Source organism: Melospiza georgiana, chromosome 5, assembly GCF_028018845.1.
Source record: "Melospiza georgiana isolate bMelGeo1 chromosome 5, bMelGeo1.pri, whole genome shotgun sequence".
Classification (NCBI taxonomy): Eukaryota; Metazoa; Chordata; class Aves; order Passeriformes; family Passerellidae; genus Melospiza; species Melospiza georgiana.
In genome coordinates this window covers 3,530,084-3,549,135 of record NC_080434.1, presented here as the reverse complement: position 1 = coordinate 3,549,135, position 19,052 = coordinate 3,530,084, and the positions used below count along the sequence as shown (strand labels likewise).

The following is a 19,052-nucleotide window of genomic DNA, read 5'->3' as shown; positions in this document are numbered from 1 at the left end:
AGGGAAATACCCAAAGTGCAAAGTTGTTACTCTTGAAAAAAAATATTACTCAAAGGATGCTTTTTTCCTCCTTGCATTGTGGTGAAAGTTTCTTAGTAGCAGAAATCGACTTCTTTTCTATTTATTGAAGCTTGCTGGAGGGTGTGTGAATACACGCAAGCCTTTCCTTTCGTGCCTTTCTGGTTTTATTTGGTTTATGCAGTGATACCTGAATGTGAACATCATCTTTCCTGATGCTCAGAAATGGGGAGAATCACTCTTAATTCTGTCTCGGTATTTTGGTGATTATGGAATCAGACAAGAATATATTCAAAAGAGAAGTCTTTATAACTTACAGTATTGTTTTGATAGTGCTTAATATGATAAAAGCAGAGCAGTTTAGGTCTGAAAATCTCTAAAATCTCAAAACACATTAAGGTTTGGATGAAACCAGTGATCCACCTAACCTTCTCCAGTTGAGCTGAAAATGCTCCTCCTGATTTCTGCTAGTTTATCTTTCATAATTTGGAAGAGGAAAGTGTTAGTCCCCAGTTCCATGCTGTCTTTCCTGCCCTGTAGCACATCAGCCCCATTGTGTGCTGCTCTTGCTCTGCGTTTCAGCAGCCTCTTGTTTATGTGTGAAGGACGTCACTGGCCCTTCCACAGTGCCTGGTCCTGTTTACCCATGGAGCAGAAACAGCCTGGCAGCGCCAGCTTTGGAACTGCCCTCAGAGATGCTTGGCTGGAGTGGCTCCTTTTGGATATGAAGAGCTGAGGTAAATGTTTTTGAAGGGTCTCTGTTAAGACAGGGAATAATCACTGGAAATGGTGGGCTCATTAATCTCTCCTGGGGGCCTGCTGCAGTCACAGGATGATAAGATTTCAGGTGAAGTAGACATGCATGCTTTGAAAACCCTTCAAGAATGCCTTGTTCCCATCAAGAAGGGTACTTTTGTTTTAAGAAGACTGAATGATCATTGCATTGTACTGTTTGTGGGTTTTCAGGTATGCATTATGAGCCCAAAGCATTTAAACTATTGAAAGAATTGATAACTTGCAAAAATCATCTTAAAGTCAACTGCAGCAAGGAGAAGGTTGGGATTTAATCTTAAACTTTAAAGTTCTGTTCCTGTATTTGTAATAGCTGTAAATGTTCTGATTTGGGGGAGAGCATTGTTCTGTCCTTAAGGTCTTTTCCTTTCCTTTTCTCTCATTAATACTGGTACTTCTGTTTAGGGAACTGAAACACTAAATTAAAAGCTCTGTTGACTTCCCTGTGGAGATAACATGCCAGGAAAACAGATGGCTTTTTTTTTTTTTTTTTTTTTTTTTGTAATTTTATCATTTGCTTCAGTGAGTATAATCTCTTTAGTTCACTATTATATGGCAGCTCAGATGCAAATGATACTCATCCGTTAAAATACTAAGAGTATTTGTATCAGGAACCATCCCTACCAACATAAAAACATAAAGGAAATCAAGTGAGATTAAAGATATGGGTGAAGATAATGGGAGAATATCTGGACTCAGTTATGTGTAGAACTTAAGGGAGCTCCATGTACCTTGAGTTGTCCTTCAGTATGCAAAAGACAACTTAGAGTTGCATCCAATGCTTACATGTGGCTTTAAGTTGGAAATATAAGGATAAAAACAGTTGTAAAAGGAGAAGTTGCCATAATGTATTGGAAACTTGCTTAAAATAGGGATTTTGAATAATTTCTGAGAGATTTCCTTTTTGCTGTTTTTGCAGTCACAAACCTATGTAGTTGTTTCTTAACAGCAACTCTTGTGAAAATCAAATGCTGTTTTTATCTAGATGATTTTGCTAGCATTTAATAGTTTGAAAACATAGTAGAATAGATCTTTACCACTTATCCCTGAGCAGTCAGATAATCCAGAGCCAAGTAAAAGCCAAGTACTTTGCTACTGAGTAATAGCTCCAGCCCAAAAAAGCATGGATGTTATCATCGAGCAAGAGGAAAATAAAATCAGTGTATAAATGTAAATCAGTTGCATCCTGCAGATATTAAGCATGATTTCTGCACAATAAGGTTTTATATCTGCTTTATCTGCTGCTCATTTTTTTAAACCCTGGTAATTAGCTGAAGGGGATGGAATGTAGAATGCACAACCATTACACTGGCTATTACTAAGTCTTATTCAGCTGACTGTCATCTTCACATTACTTTACTTTCTAACAGTACTGTGCAGTGTTGGCGTGGCATTATAAGATTTTTTTCTTAGTCATCTGACTATTTTGAGTGAACTTTGGTCAGTTGTCTGGAGGGGATATTGTATGATAGGCTGTTCACATCAGGCACAAGAGGTTTGGGTTTGCAAATAAGATATGTGGGAATGTGTCATGCTGGGCTGGGGGGAAGAGAGCCCAGTCCCTCGTGATTCCAGGCGGTCAATGCTGTGTTCAGTGAGGTATATTGGCCATCAGCTCCACATGTTATCATTTGCCATGGCTGTAGGTAATTTCCTTGATGCCATCTGATAAATGTACATCCTGTATAGAGGTCTTGGGCTGTGTCCTTCAACAAACTATAAAGAGAGCTGGAGGGGTTGGGTTTTGCTATGCATTTGAATAAGGATTTTTTTCCTCAACTTTTTTTTGTGTAAACCCTTGAGTTATCATTGCAGAATGTTTCAAAATCATCATTCTGTTTCAAATGCAAACTTGCCAGTATCTGTACTGATGAGCATAGCTGATTCATGGATGACAAACAGGTCACAGAAGCAGTGCTACAATATTTTCATGTCATAAAATACTGCCTCTGATTTGCTTTTCACAGAAGCAATGGTACAAGGATGTTTTCCTGTTGTAAAATACAGTCTCTGATTTGCTTTATTCTTAGATTCAAAAGGAAAAGAAACTGCAGCAATGAAAGCTGACCTCCTAAGGGCTCGCAATGTGAAGAGGTACATTAATCAGCTGACAGTGGCAAAGAAGCAATGTGAGAAGAGAATAAGGCTCCTGGGAGGGCCAGCTTATGATCAGCAGGAAGATGGCATTTCTGATGAAGGTGATGGCCCTCCAAGTCAGAAGGTACAAATGGTATTGTCTGAAGGTCCTTCTGAGTGTGTTACCACTGGATCGTGTTGCCTCACTGCCGTTAATCCCTCCCTTCCCCCAGGAGTCAAGTACAATTTAATTGCTGCTTGGTTTATTTACCTTGGGAAAAGGTTACTGAAGTACCTGAAAAGACACATTAATTGCTCAGCTTGGAATATTGTGCAATGTGAAACTTCACAGAGGGCTGAGTGGCTTGTAAGCACGTGTGATTTTTCAGACATACCACCTGAAGGGAGTTAATAAGGACATGCAGCTTAGCAGCTTTTGTCAAAGTAGCAACTTGCTTTCAAATAAAAGGCTGCCAGCATATGTGCAATATGTCTTTGGCCCTCGTTATACTTACTTTAGGAAATATGTGTGGGTTTTGAAGATACTGAATTATTCAAAAGTAAACACTTATGGAAGGCAATTGACAAAACTCTGAGCAGTTGTTGCAGAAAGTCTTTGGCAAAGCTGCTGTGACTGAATGCTGGTTTTCAATACCACTGTAGTCTGGAATTAGAAGTAACTATTGTGTTGGCCAGCATCTACAGAAATAAAATAACTACTTAGTCTTGCAAATCTTTAAAAATTTTAGTGACTTTTGTAATCTGCTCTGTTCCCTTTGGGCAAAGCATAGTAGCTGATGTATTCAAATGTGAAAAGATTTTATGTTTTTCATGTAGGTAGGAAATAGCTTGTCTTTTCCTGTGGGATCTTTATTTTCATTATGGCCTTATAATAATTGTAACTTAGTGGCATATTAGAAGAAGTAGAATAATGGAGAAATAGTTCCTACTTTTGTATTTTGTTTTTTCTTGAGTAAGGTCTGAAACACAATGATTCCTTACTCCCCACTTGTCTTTAAAGCATGATTTCAGATGGTGTGTCATAGGTTGTGCCAAGACAGTCCTATTCTCTTTCCTAAAGTTGAATGCAGCAAGTGGTGCCAAGAAGAAAAAGAGAACTGGGAGCATGTGGCAGCACTGCATGAGCCAATGATGCCACTTTTGATGCCTGCTGAGATGTTACCAACTTTTCTGGATAGATACATGGGACATAAGATTGTTCAAGACTGGAGTCCAGCAGTGAAAGTACACTTGATAGGGGCAGGGATTGGTCAGGAATATAATAAAGTATAATATTGTAATTAAAACTAAAGGAATTCCTGAAGTTTATGTTGCATGTTTCATGAACCAATAGGGTTTTTTAGTGGGAGTTGCTGGCCTGGGGTTACATCCTGCAAATATACCAATGAGCAGCTCAATATTGAGTTAATGGTACTATTAATAGAAATAATGACATCTTGCAGAAGCATTTGTTGTGGTGATGGTGTAAACAGTGGGATCTGAGGCAGTTTTACTTCTAAGCTTTTGGTGTTTCTGTGATGAAGCCCTAGAACTCCTCTAATGTCATGTCAGTATAGAAAATAGGAAAACTGCTTCCCCCTTCTCTTGTCCCTGATTCTCCATTGCCAGGAAAGAAACTGTGGGAAGCTGTTTGAGAGGTGGAGGCCATGCTGTCCCCTTTTGAGCACAAAAACATGCTTATCTGAGGAATTAGTTTTCCTTCACTGTTACTCCTTCTTATCCTCTCCTAGCACTGTGGTAGCTGCAGTCTGGGTACTTATTTCAGGGCAGCTGGTGTTATTTTGGATGTTGGCCCCTCCTATTTGGACAGTATTGACTGAACACTCAGGCTCTTTTCTAAGCAAAAGGGAAAGGCATTGTTTGGGATTTAGTAGGTAAGATACATTAGTAGGTTGCAGCTTGTGGCCCTTAGATATTAGAGTATGGTTGTGCTAACATTTCTGTTAAGGTAGCATCTGAATTGCAGAACTAGCTTTTGCAGAAGAAACTGCATGTTGGCCTTCCTTTCTTCAACTTGCATGAAATTGGTCAGAAATGGATATTTACTGATGGTGTTTTGAATTAATATTTTATATAAGTGTAGTGTAGAATCTGGAATGCATTATTAACTTTGGGGAATTTTTGGTACTAGTTGAACAAAGAGCTGACTAGTGAATTAAACTTGTATTTTGATTTCACTTATGCATCCTATAGAAAGCTCCAAATAATCCATCTCCATATATAAGCTCATAATCAGAACATGCATAAAAGACTTTTTACCAGCAATGCCATTACTTCCCTACTACTGCAGTCAAGAAAAAGCTGTCAGTGTTCTGTTTGATTATGTAGTCTTGTGATTTTTATTCATTTGATTTTGTACATGTTTCACTTACCTAATTTTCCTGAATCCAGGTTCTCTAGGGAAATCCTATATATGTGAATTCTAATCAAATGCTTATAAGCAAGCAAACAGACAAATAAACCACAGCTATTCTCTGAATCTGAATTCTGTCATTACCTCTGATCCTGATTTAAACTCTGCCCACGGTGTTAGATTTTTTTTTTTTTTTGGAGAAAATGCAGTTTGACTAAGTGTAATATATAAAGCATGTCTTTATAGTCAGTGCTGTTTTAGTCCTTTTTCCTAGGAACTATGCCTGCACAGTACTGCAGTAATTAGTTGAATTTTTTGTCTGTGTTTATGCAGTGAATGGGGTTTTTTCCCCTCTGTTGTGCTGAGCATAGCAGCCACCCTGCCTCATCTGTGGGATTTGACATATGGAGTCACAGCATCTTAGTGGAGCTGTTTTGTGGATCATGGATTCTGGGAGGGGATCTGGGGATCTGACCCTGAACTAGCTGTGAAATAGCAAGGAAACCATCTGAGTATATTTTGAGGTGGAATGAGCTTGTCTTCATAATTCAGCTGATGAGGACTAAGGTGAAACTGCTGCAGAACATCTTCCACTGCATCTGTGGATAGATGTTGATTTAACTGGTGACTTAGCAGATTTTCACAGTGATTTCTGAGCTTCAGATTGTAAGATCATATTATGTCAGGATACATCATGGTACAGAATTTGGGGAATGTTAAGAAACCAAGCTTCAATTGTTGTCCCCTGTTTGCCTGGTGATGGGTTTTCTTATGACAGAAGTATGTTTGTGAACATGTGAGTCTCAAGGCAGGGGCTTTTACATTAGTGTGTGTGCAGTAAAGTAGTCAGGTACCTTATGTGGTTAGTATGTACTTTCTAATACTTATATAATCATTGCATTTAGTTCACATTGCTGTGACAGAGAGACTTTGATGACTTGTTTCTTTTTAAAGCATAACGAGATAAATATAGGCTTTAATTTTGGTCAGTATATGGAAGAAACATTAGTTAAGGGTTTTTTAAAATACAACTTGGAAAAAGATATTTATGGTTTTTAAATTTCACTTATTCCTGGCTTCTACCAATAAAAAAAAGGAAAAAATCCAAGGCAGCAACCAGTTCTGCAGTCTGACTGTATGCTGTTATCCCAGCAGAAAATTTCCTTTAGTGACCCAAATGCTGTTCATCCCAACCATCTGCAGTGCTGTTACCAGCTTTATTTGGGCTATTCATTATAGGTCAATGTGGTTGTAGTGAATGGGAATCTGGTGTGTTGCAAAGAAATACAGTACCATGCATCTAATCTGTGCCTAGTGCCTGTGCAGTCCTAAGTTACCTAGCAGTTCTCTGTTCCTGTCCAGAGGGAAGTTGTGACTGTCTTTAGGGATTTAACAAGACAAGTCTCTGCTCTGTAGGGCCAGGGACAAGTCTCCTCTGCGGGCACATGCTAGGGATGCTGGTTAAAGCATCCCACTTGAGAAAAAGAAATAGAAAAACCTAACCCTTTCCTAGTCTTAGGCACAGTCTGTGACCAGCTGTGATATATATTACATTCTTATTGAAGCAGGGAATTGATGTGGCAACACTAAAGCTTCTGGTTTTTCCAAACCCAGAAGCTGCTCTTGAGTTAACAGGATTTGAAGGGTTGCTGTGGAGGCTGATAATTCTGAGATTATATCTGCTAACTGGATATTAGATTTGAGTGTGTACAAATGCCCTAATGCCTGCCTATGTGCCAGCACAGCTTAGAGTTTTGTGCTCTAATCCATGGTGATACTGAATCATAAAATGATCTTTTGCTGAGGATTACAAATTACTGCAGAACTTCTTTAAATCGTGAAAGGAAGTAAGATCCACAGAACAGTTGGGTACCAAAAAGGACTGTTGTGGTTTCTCCCCCTGGAGCAGCCAAGCCCCATGCAGCTCGCTGCTCCACCAGCAGGACTGGGGAGAAGGGTAAAACCCAGAAAACTCATGGGCTGAGATAATGACAGTTCAACAGGGAAAGCAAAAGCCACACACACAAACAAAGCCAAACAAGGAATGAATTCACTGCTTCCCATGGGCAGGCAGGTGTTCAGCCATCCCCAGGAGAGCAGGGCCCATCACATGTAACAGTGACTTGGGAGGACAAAGCCATCACTCCAAACATCCCCCCTGCACACACTGAGCAATTGGGGTCACCTGTCCTGGCTGTGTCTGCTCCCAGTGCCCCACACAGCCCCAGTCTGCTCTGCAGTGTGGCAGTACCCAAAGCAGAAAAGGCCTTGGCTCTGTGGAAGCTCTGCTTAGCATCAAAAAAGCATCTCTATGTTATCAGCCTTGTGTTTAGCACAAATCTAAAACATAGCCCCTGCCAGTCTCTTAAGAATGTTTAACTTTACCCCCCCAAAACCAGCAGATACGCGTTTATGATTTTTCACCTCAAAACTGAAGCCCTCTTGTGTCTGTCATTGTTGGCGTTGCAGCTGTAACATAACGCTTTCAGTACAGGCCTGGTAATATTTAATGATTCCAGAATACTCCTGACTTAAAGAAAAATCAAGAAGACATTTGAGAGGTCTCATTTCTGCAAGGGAGTAAGCTTTTCTGCCATTAATTTATTTGTTTCAGCTTGCAAGGCTATCTATAAGGAGATTTGTGTAACCCTGTTGCTAGGCACCACTGCTTTGGTTACTGAGGGGCACTGATGCAATGGGCCCTTTGTTAGGTGGGAGAGGTGTTTGCACTTGCCTTGCTGCCTGCAGCAGCACTTAGCCCCAGTTACTTCTGAGGGGGGTTTGTTTGTTTGTTTGTTTGTTGGTTTGTTTGCTGGTTACCCCTCCTTGCTGGCAGCCAGAGTGGCATAGCTTGGGTCATGGAAGCATGGAGACCAGGGTGACCTCTCACTCAAGAAGGGACAGCACATGCCCCATGTTGTGGTTTATTAACTCTGCTATTCACAGAGCTGACAGTCCCTGAGATGGGGAAAACGTCTGTTTGAGGGGCTGGAAGACCCTCTTACACTTGTATTTTAAATCATTGTCCCTGGTAGAAGGATTGAATAGAAAATATGATGATGTACAGTAATGAGGCTAAATCACAGACTGGCCTTTAAATTGCCATGTCTGTGTTGTTCTGTTTGACAGCCTGATCACCATTTCTGTATTAAGCTGAGCTTGAACAAGGTACTCTCTGCTTTTCAGTGAGGTTTATAGAGTGAGCTTTTAAGGGCAGATATTCATATATCTGAATAGTTTTAAACCCAAGAATAAAGTCATGTCCAGAAGATATTGGGATGATAAAGAGAAGAATGGCGCATGACTTTCACAGGGGAAATTTAAACATGTAAATGAGCATTTCATATGAGACAAATATAATTTGCTTAAACGCTGCCCAAAATTTGGGGGAGCTGTTTCAGACAAAACATAGGGGACTGCAGTTGTTTAAGAACCATATTTAGCTTGCTTTTTAAAGGCACTGATTTTATGCCAATAATTGTGTATGTGGTTTCCTCATGTGTAGCTTGAGACAAGGAAACTGTTTTTCCTACCTATAACTTGGTTGCAGAGTTTCACAGGTGCTAGATTTAGGAAAAGGAGCAATGTTCCCAGAGAGGGAGGCATCCTGATGCTGACTAGAATTGTATCATTATTGTTAGGTACAAGAAAACCCATATTAGAGAAATTATTAATGCCTCAATCTCAGAGTTCACATCTTGCTCCATACCAAACAAACTTTGCTATAAAATGCAAAGTCATAGGAAGACTCATTAGTGCCTGAGGACCTTCTTTCTTTTCAAAGGAAAAAGTGTGAGTTGGTTGGTGCCTGTGAGAAACAAAGAAATTCAGACTACTCTGGGTAGTGTATTTGGGTTCCTGGTGATAAAAGTAATGGCACTAAATAAGTGATATGAAAAGTGGTTCAGCTGCAAGAGCAAGACTGGAGGGTTGGAGGGAAAAGGTTGCTTGGTTTTGATGAGGAAACATCAAAAAATGGTCCTATTTTTGGAAAATAGGAAAAACTTGGTCCTATTTTTCAGAGAAAAACAAGGTTATTAATTTTGTTCAGTATGGAAAGTTTTGTTCATTTTATCAGAGAAGCGTTTGTTTTCAGGTGTTTGTCTCAAAGAAAAGGCCTGGATTCACAAAAATAGTAGAGGATAAGGAAGTGATAATTGCTTTTTAATGCAACTTCTCAATGGCTGCAGCATCTGCATGGGTACAGGAAGCCTGTGTTTCATTTCCTTTGCTGCCTGATGCAAACCCTCCTCATTCAGGAAAAGTCCTTACTCCTATATCACAGAACATACTCATTCCTGACTGTGTTTCTGATAGATGCTTTTCAATAACAGTGGGAACTGGGCACCAAATGCCCTGGCAGACAAGGTATTACATCTTTTTCTGTGTCTCTGGGAATAATTGAGATATATCTCAAAGCTCTGTGGGCTGTGGTATGGAAACTGCCAGTGTTTGAAACAAGAACAGATTATTTAGCTTTCAGGCTCCTCTGCTTTGCAGGAACATGGGAAGTTAAATTTTTGACAATAGGATTTCATGAGTGACTTGAAATGCCATCTTAGTCCTTTGAAATGTATCCTGATTAGAAAGATGTGGAGTATTTACTATCTGATAGAAGCAAAGATGAATTTATCTTCCAAGTACTTAAAACTCTTTTTTTTTAACGAAGCAAAACTATTACCGTAGGAGGTCTGTGTAGTTGAATCTAGGACATGTTTGTGGGATGCATGATGAAAAGATTTTCCCTGTAAGGAAAGGAGTTAGAATTAGGCACTTTTCCAGTTTTTATTCTTAGTTTTCCCTTCTTCAGATTCTTCAGTTTGAAGAGATTTTGGCCAATCCTTCATACCGAGAGCACTTCCGGATCTACATGGAGAGGATGGACAAGATGGCTTTGATTGGCTTCTGGGAGTCTGTGGAGAATCTCAAGAGTGCTAACAAGGTGGAAGAAGTTGCAAGCCTATATGGCTTTGTACATTGGTGACACTGCTTGTTGTGGTCTTGATGATAGGAAATGTCTTCATGTTTTTGAAGTATCAATAGCATAGGATGGGTTCTAAGCAATTTGGGGTTTTTTTTAGCTGCTTCGTGTCAATATTTGAGGTTAATATTGCAATTAAAATTTGTGGGCTGTTGTGATAATTTCTTGCTGGTTGGTGTAACAACATCTGTTAAAAGGAATACTTGATATGCAAAAGGAGTAGCCCCCTCCACCAGAGAAAAAACATGCAGTAAAACATGCAGGCTTATTTGTATTAATTCACATGAAATCTAGAAGAACGTTGCACTTGGATACTCTGTACATAAGTGTCTCATCTTGCCAATTACAGACAGCCCATTCCATCCAAAATAATGAAATCATGTGTATATACATTCTTAAAATCTTTTTGGAAGAGAGATGTTGCTTTAAAAGACCTCTCCCTAATCTGTAGCAACTAAGTTTCTCCAGGAATGCCCCACTAGTGATAGAGAGAAGAAACAATGCTATATCATAATTTTGGCTAAAATAAAGTAGGAGTTAGAACCCTGAAACAAAGATAGGGAATGTCACTTAAAGTTGCAACAAGCAATGGTGCCGAGGAAGAATTTGTAGAATACAAATTTGCTGTTTGTCACCAGTGTGGTGGATTTCTGGGGGAAGCAATTAAACCTTCAGGATTCATGCTAGCATGAAATACAGATTTGATTATTGATTATCAGTTAACTTTTTGTTCACTGTAATTTTATTGCTCTTACTCCAATCAATTGGAAAACAAAGCATCCTGTAAAGAGAGAGATAAATTGTAAGAGTATGAGTAGTGAACCATTAATACAGGCTGAAAAAATTACTACCAACCAACTCAAGCTAGAGAGTGTTGATAAAAATGGTTTGTCAGAGAGAAGAGAAGAGCTCTGTAAATCAGTGTTGACTTGCAAACTGCTCATGATTGGAAAAGGTACTATAAATCATTTAATGACTGAACAGGAGGACAAAAAATCACAACTGAGCAAAACAACATGCCTGTACATATGGAAATGGATATATCTGCCACTACAGGGCAGCTTGCACAGAGGTAGTGCCCTGCAGCCGTGTGGCTGTGGTGTTGTCAGATGAGGCAGGTAAGAGCACTGTGCCATTCTGAGGGAGTGGATAAACCCTTTTTAATTCTGTCCAGTTTAGGGAGATGGTAATTTAGGGAGCTGATCTCTGCTGCATTACTTTCTCTCTTTCCTGTTCATTAATGCAAAGTTCAATCCTGTGCACTTTACTGTGCTCAGTAAAAATACCCAGCCTCCTGTCCTGGTAAATGTCTCTTCAATTGTGCTTTTTTTCCTCTTGCATTTTTTTCCTCTTTTCCTCTGCAAATGAATTATAATGATGTGTAAAGTGAATTGATTCTATTCAGCAGAAGACGGGAGAGCTGATCCAGCTGAGCTTTCCCATCTGAATATAAAATGGTGACCACACTGTTGCTCTAGCACTTTTCTTCCTTTTAATGCCAGCTTTTGGAACATGGATTTAAAAGAGTGGGTGTGGAAGCTCTGGCAATTGTAGGGCACAGCTGTTCCTTCACTTAACAAGCATCCATACTTAACTTGTAAAATGGATTGCTCAGCAGAGGTGCACAGGCAGGCAGCATGCTTGGGCTCAGTAAGAGGTTTACAGATGTCTTCTCATACATTTGGATGGGAAATTAGCTTGATTATGCTTCAAATTGTGCACCTGGGTCCTGAGTCATCTTGATATTTTCAGTATCTTTTCATTATGCTTTTCTCCCTCCCTCTCCCTTGCTTCCTAGGCTGAAATACCTCAACTGGTGAGTGAAATTTACCAGAATTTTTTTGTGGAAAGCAGAGAAATACCTGTGGAAAAATCCCTTTATAAGGAAATACAGCAAAGTCTTGTGGGAAATAAAGGCATTGAAGTATTCTACAGAATTCAGGCAGATGTTTATGAAACTCTAAAGGACAGATACTACCCCTCATTCATTGTCAGTGATTTATATGAGAGATCAGTCAAGCAGGAGGAAGAAAGAAGTTCTGCTCAGCTAACTCCTGAGGACAAAGATGAAGTGGTGAGTCACACAGACAATTTCTTTCACTGTTATTTAAAGTGATCTGAGAGGCTGTCCTGAGAAAAGAATGTAGTAGCATCTTCTGTCCTTCAGCTTTGGACTACCCTTCTTTATTTTACTAATTTATTTATAAATATCATCACTCTTGTAGTTTCATCTGATAAAACTTTTTGTTTACATGCTTTCAAATAAAATGGTACAAAATGACAGACTACTTAAATTTTAATTTAGTTGGAGTAGATAGTTCAGATTCCTAAGCCTTCTGTATTTCACATCTTTCATTATGCTCCTTAGAAACAGAGAATGCAAAACACACTTTGTATAAGCTCAGCTGCTCTGCTTTTGAGTGAAAAAATTCTCACTGAAACATTGGTAGGTTTCTGCCCAGACACTGTCCCTGTCTTCCATGCATTTCCTAGGTACTAAATAGGTATTAAAATTGCACAAAAGAGAAGAAAAAGTAATGTAAAATATAACCTTAGTGGTTTTTATTGATTAATTGAATAAATTAATAGACCGTGTTGGAAGATAAATCTGGCACAAGAACTCTAAGCACTGAAACAGAGCATTCTAAATGCCAAAAGCAGTAAGCCAATGGCAGCTCTTCTTAGGGCAGGTTTTTTCCTTGGGCTGTCTCAGCCAGTCATGTCAGGGGAACTTGTGTGTTGTGTTTATCCAAGAACAGTTTGACAAGAGCATGTCTCAGAGTACTGAGTGCCTCTTTCAGTCAGGCTGCTGCTTCAGATCAGCATGCATGCCTTCGTTTTACAGTGAACTTGCTCAAAACTCAATGAAATGTAACAGTTTGTCCAAAACCAGGTCTAAATAAATAAGTCCAAAAGTGCTGATCTACATTCTGCTATTTAGAAACAATTTTCCCAGAACCTGAGGCTTTTGTATTTACTCCTTAAAATGACTTTAATTTCTGTAGGTGAGGTGTTCTAGTCTTTGTAGTTTGTGTATCAGCAAATCTGCAGAGATGAATAGTTGTAAGTAAATTACTTGCAATATGTGCTTTTAGAGCTTGATGAATCTTTTCAATGTTTGCTTTCCCCTGTATTCTTTTCCTTGATAAAACATTCAAGATGTGTTTTCCAGTTTTCTCACTGCTAACTCAGCTCTGTGTTGAGAGTGGCAGGTACTTCAAAGGCTTTGTGTTCTTGGCTTTGCACAATGGCTCTGAACAGTTTTGTTCAGAGCTTCTTGAAGCATTAAGTGCTGTGCTTTCTAATTTCTTCATATGATTTATTCAAAGTCTTACACAGATAATGATTTCTCTGAGGAAACTGGCACAATACTTTAGGGCTAGCTGTACTGATAACATCTACTTTAGCTGCCAAAAAGTTTGATTTTTGACATCAGCGTCATCTGTCCTTCCTTTGAGTCCTTGGATATGCGTGGACCAGATATGAAGTCTGTGTAAGCTGTGAAGCCTTAAAGACTAATATATTGCCAAGTCTGCTGATAACATTCAAAACAGTTAAAAAAAAAATCTAACAACTAATTAAGTATGAAGTTGTATATACTGCTTGAGTATCTCTTGAATAGAGCAGTTCTTATGGTGCTGTGCCATGCTTCAGGGTTTTTGAGGTGAAAGCAAATTATAAGTCTTTCTGAAACTTCCCGTGTTCTTTCAAATTTTGGTGAAAATGCAGTACTGGCTAATAAGTTTGTGGGTTTTTTTCTCCCCATATATTGGAAATGACAGCTGAGATATTGGATGTTTCCGAAGGGGTACATATTGTTAGGAAATGCAGATTGGTTTTGTTTAGTTTGGGTTTTGGGTCTACGTCCTCACTTCCTGGGGCACTGCGGGCATCACCTGTGTTCATTTTCTATAAATTTTACTGCTATAGCTGAGTAGATAAAAGCCATCTCATGCATCTCATGCACTGCTGTAGCTGAATAGATAAAAGCCATCTCATGCACTCAATGCACAGCCTCACTGATTTCTAATTTAATTTCAATTCTTTGATTGCTAGCATTGAACTTCCTATAAAAAGTCTTCTAATTCTTCTGTGTTGAAAATAGCATTTTTGATTCATTCTTTACCTCTGTGCTTCCCCACAAGTGTAAGGTTTGGGGTTTTTTTTATGGTTCTTTACATTAGCATTTTAAATAACACCCAATATTGTTAATTGTTATTATTTGTGTTATTGTAGTGCCAGAAGACAACATTCTGAGCTGAGGTCTGTGCTCATGCTTGGAGACAAGTTTCTGACCCTAGGAGTTCATAGCCCATGCAGAATAGAGAGAAGAAAGGACAGGGCATGGAGCTGATGGGTTTTTTACTTAGCCACAGAGCAGGCAAATGCAGAGCTAGAAAAGGGCATGGATTTCTCAACCTAGAACTCCTGACTTTTGCATTATGTTCGAGAATGATGCTAAGGAGATTAGTTATTGTTGCTGTTGTTATCTCTTCTCAGATTTTCTTAAATAAGATAAAAGATGGAATTTACAACAGGATTGTCTCCTCTAAAACTCACAGAATTTACAAGAGAATGAGAGTTTCTTCTGTTAACTTTTTCTTTATGATATAAGGATACAGTTTACTTAATTGGAATATCATTAAATAACATAGAACCCCTCTTCAAGAGAATAGACTCAGCTTCCCACAGACAAATTTAGATATACTCAGTCACAAACAGACCTCAAAGATCTTTGAACATAGCAGCAGTAAAAGCTGAGTGCTGCTTGCTAGATCTCAAGGTCTTCATGTCTATTTGGGGAAGTACAGTAAGAAGGGGGAGGTTGAGCTATATGTCAGAAGATATTAAGGAAAATGTCACTGAAAGGTGTGAAGTTTTCTATTTTTTTGCAGCCTGTAGTACACAAGATGGAAAAAGCTATTGGTTTGTCTGAATGAATATATGAAAATGATTTATGAATTTAGGGTAAGGCATATGTGCTTTTAACACATTTTTATTAACACTTCTAAAAACAGCAGTAAAATCTGTGTAGAAAGCTAAAGGACTTGGTTTAAATTGTTGTGCAGGATGACAAATCTGTTTTGTGAAGTTTTGTGGGAGGCAGGTCTGTTTGTTAGAAATACGGAATTTTTTTTTGTTTTATTCCCTGCTGCCCCATCCTCATTACCTTTCAGCTCAGTGCTAAGTATTTACTTTTCTATCTGGCTCTGAATATTCATCATGACTACTAAGCTGTTTTTGCTTTTTAAACAAACTTTAACTCTACCTCTCATTAACACTAAAGCCTTAGCTTGAAGGTCGTTTTTACACTGTTGCTGTGAGTTGACAAGGAACCATTCTAGAAGTGGTAATGAGGTTTTGTCTGTTGGGGTGTTTGGTTTTGGTTTGGCTTTTTACAACAGTCTGACATTTCATGTTGGATCTGAAGGCTGGAATATCTGTTATTACCTACATTTTCATCTATATCAAGAAGCAAACAATAACTCACCTCCTGCCCCATCCCTGGCAGTGTTCAAGGCCAGGCTGGATGGGCTCTGACCAGTCTGGTCTAGTGGAAAGTGTTTATGCCAATGGCAGTGAGATCAGAACTGTGTGATCTTTAAGGTCCCTTCCAGCTGAAACCATTCTGTCATTCTGTGAATAACTGTCTCTTTTCTTATATTAATGTAGCAATTACCCCCACCCTCTATTCCTAGAGCCAAGGTTGTTGTGAAGAAGCTACTGAAGAATGCAGCACAAGAATTAATGAACAGGCCAGTTATGCTGTAAATAAACTTCGCCAGCTAAATGACAAGCTTGAGTATAAGAAACAGGCTCTAAATTCCATTTGTAATTCACCAAAACCCGACAAAAAGGTACGAAACTTTAGTGTCTTCAGTTCTTTTCTTTGATTTGATTTTTTTTTTTGGGTAAGTGTAAGCTTGTGTAATATCCAGATGTCACTTTTTTTTTGGATGGGTCAGATGGTTATTTCAGTCAACTTGTAAAACAGAAGGTGAAATCAGAACTTAGTTTTAATTGTTTAGTTACAATGGCTTTTATATATGGGGAATAAACTTGTGAATGTGATATATAGGGAGAATTCGGAGTGATATGAAACTTTAACCTCTGGACTAGGGCAAACGAAAAACAGCCTTTTGTCTTTGCAAAGTGAAACAAGTAACTAATCTGAGAATATACTCAGGAGAAGCAAGGGGCTTGCACATGGCTTGGGCCAACTTACTTGTGTTGATTTTGCAGGCCTGTTGTTCAGGTGCAGTTGGGCCTGTCTTGTCAGCTGAAATGGGATTTGGCTGCAGATGGTAGATGGTGGGTAAGATGAGCAAGGAGCCAAGGTGTTTTCCTAAAATCCCGCTGCTAGCGATGGCAAAAATGTAGCTGGGCATTAGTCACTGCTCTGAACCTGGCTGGCTTCTTTATACATTTTTCCTGCACTCAGGGTGAGTGTGAGGTGCTTGTCTGAATAGGAGTTGACGCCCCAGCTCTGGGCATGGCCACCTCCAGGAGAAAGGTGTGGGCACCAGAGTTTGTGCCACCCTGGCTGGCTTCATTGCCTCTGTCCCTGCCACGTCTTCCTTCTGCCAGAGGGTACTGCAGACAACTGAAAATGCTTGCAGCTGTTCTGGGGTGTCCCCCTTCCAACCCAACCCCTTCTATGATTCTCTGTAGCTAAACCTTTATATAGCGTTCCATTCACATGAATATTCTATGTTCCTTTTGCATTCTTGAAACCATAACAGCTGTATTCTTTCTCTGCTTAGGCTTTTGGGGAGGCAGGGATTGCACCCCTACTGAAGTTGTGGGTTTTTCCCTGTATGTTTTGTTTCTAAAATGGGCTTGGAAAATAGCTACGTCTCTGAAACAGAACAGTAAAATGGATCCAGTATTATTGTAACGTCTCAGTATTCAGTTTGTAAATGTAACAGCTGTTTATTTATGATAAAATCTTACCAGTTGTTCTGTATTTATTGAATGTTCTGGATGCTGCTGGAGTGAATGTAAGGTGATTGTAGAGAAGCCTCAGCATTGATAGCAAATAAAATATAAAGTTATTCTGAAGGCGAGGTATTTGCTAGAAAATTGTTATATAGCTGTCCCATACATATTTTACATCTGACATGAGACAAAAATTCTGAACAAGACAGAATTCCTGTAGCTCTGTAGAATGCACTACTTGTGACAAGTGATTGAACTGATAAATTTGGCTAAGTGGTATATCATATTTAAAAATGGAAAAATGTAATTTGCTTTTGCTGTGTTTCTAATGTCACATCTTATGTATATTTCCACCTTCTCTTGTTATACTGTCTCCTGGCAGGATGTTTGGCTACTTTTTGTGCTTTCCACAATAACAAATCATTGCCTTCTCAAAACTAGAATGAAATAAGTGATAACTTTGAGTGATTTCTAACTTAGCTAAATTCCTAGAAATGAAATCTATTCCCAGGTTCTTCAGTCACATGATGTGTACCTGAAAATGATAAAGATGCCTTCAGTAAGGTATATTTCATTAATGGCAATTTCAAATTCTTATAAAACATACTGTGTGTAATATATAATCCTATCTCAAGTGTCTTTTATGCCGGTAGTGGGATAGTAGTTGTATTTCTAACTTGTTTTTTTTTTTTATTTTAATGTGAGGGTTGACCTTTAAGATTGCTGTGTGCTCTACAAGTTTGAGACATCATCGATTTTCTCACTTGTAATTTATTTTTTTTAATCCACAGAAATTGTTCTCCCCGTGCTTTTGTACCTTTTCTCCTTTCAGAACGGTGTCCCTAAAGACATAAATCTTGTGTGCTGCACAAGCTTTTCCCTACCAATTGTAATGAATAAACTTTTCTCTGCAGATTGTTTCTAAGCTGAAGGATGAAATTACTCTGATGGAGAGAGAGCACAGTGACCTTCAGCTGCACATTGCAAGAACAGACTGGTGGTGTGAGAATCTTGGCATGTGGAAAGCCTTCATTGTCTCAGGAGAGGTAGGGCATTTTTTTTCTGCCTTTTGACCTGCTGGGTCTATTCAAACTTGAATGAAAAGCAGAAGAAAAATGTGTAGATGCTTTCCTTATACTTAAAATTTGCTTGTGGGGGAAAGAACCCTGACATCTTCTGAGCTCCTTTTCTGTTTCCCAGTGGCTTCTGTGATGCATTCACAGTTTCTATTCCTCAGACACTGTTGTAATGGAGTTATAAAAATTACCTGCATGTACATAAACGAGTTTTGGCACTGGATACAGTAATTTGCTATCTTAGGGGCACTGTTTTTCATAAGAACTGTGTCTTCCTATATTACCATGCTATTGCACTTGGGTGCAGTTGTGTCTCTGCTGTGTCTCAAAGATGCAGTGCTTATACTTTTTGGGTTTTGTATTTAATGGCTGTACAGTTTCAAGGGGCTTGAATGCCTGGAAAGAAAGTGCTTTATATCTGTAAGTTGAAGAAATTGTTACTCTTTTTTGATCTTGTTTTGCTGTTCCATTTGGGCATAGGCAGACAATTGTAGAATCCATGCCAAAAAATGTGATGAAAACAGAAAGTATTACCATCTTCTGGCTCTCTAGTAACACTTACCATGAAAGGAACTCAGTGAATGCTGGATATTTAGTAAGTGTAGGCTGACATACATAAGTAATCTTCTTAAAAGTATCACTACAAAGATCTAAAGATTAATTGGGTCTCTACTGCCTTCCCTTTGTGTGCCACTAAGAAAATGTTCCTGAAAAAAATACAAATAGTTTTCTTGAGGTAACTCTTTGTTGGAGCAAAAAATTATGTGCTGTGGAGTTTATTTGGTTGTGTCTTAAG

The 19,052-nt window shown here is 38.9% G+C and overlaps 1 protein-coding gene across 1 annotated transcript in view; it reads left to right on the top strand.

Moving 5' to 3' along the window:
* The window catches only part of SNX25 (sorting nexin 25), an 80,933-nt gene that overhangs the window by 47,349 nt on the left and 14,532 nt on the right, over nt 1–19,052 (top strand). The window contains exons 7-11 of the mRNA XM_058023849.1: nt 2,841–3,031; nt 10,071–10,202; nt 12,040–12,315; nt 15,941–16,099; nt 18,095–18,226. Coding sequence (XP_057879832.1) covers nt 2,841–3,031; nt 10,071–10,202; nt 12,040–12,315; nt 15,941–16,099; nt 18,095–18,226 — 890 coding nt within the window. The remainder of the gene's footprint in view (nt 1–2,840; nt 3,032–10,070; nt 10,203–12,039; nt 12,316–15,940; nt 16,100–18,094; nt 18,227–19,052) is intronic.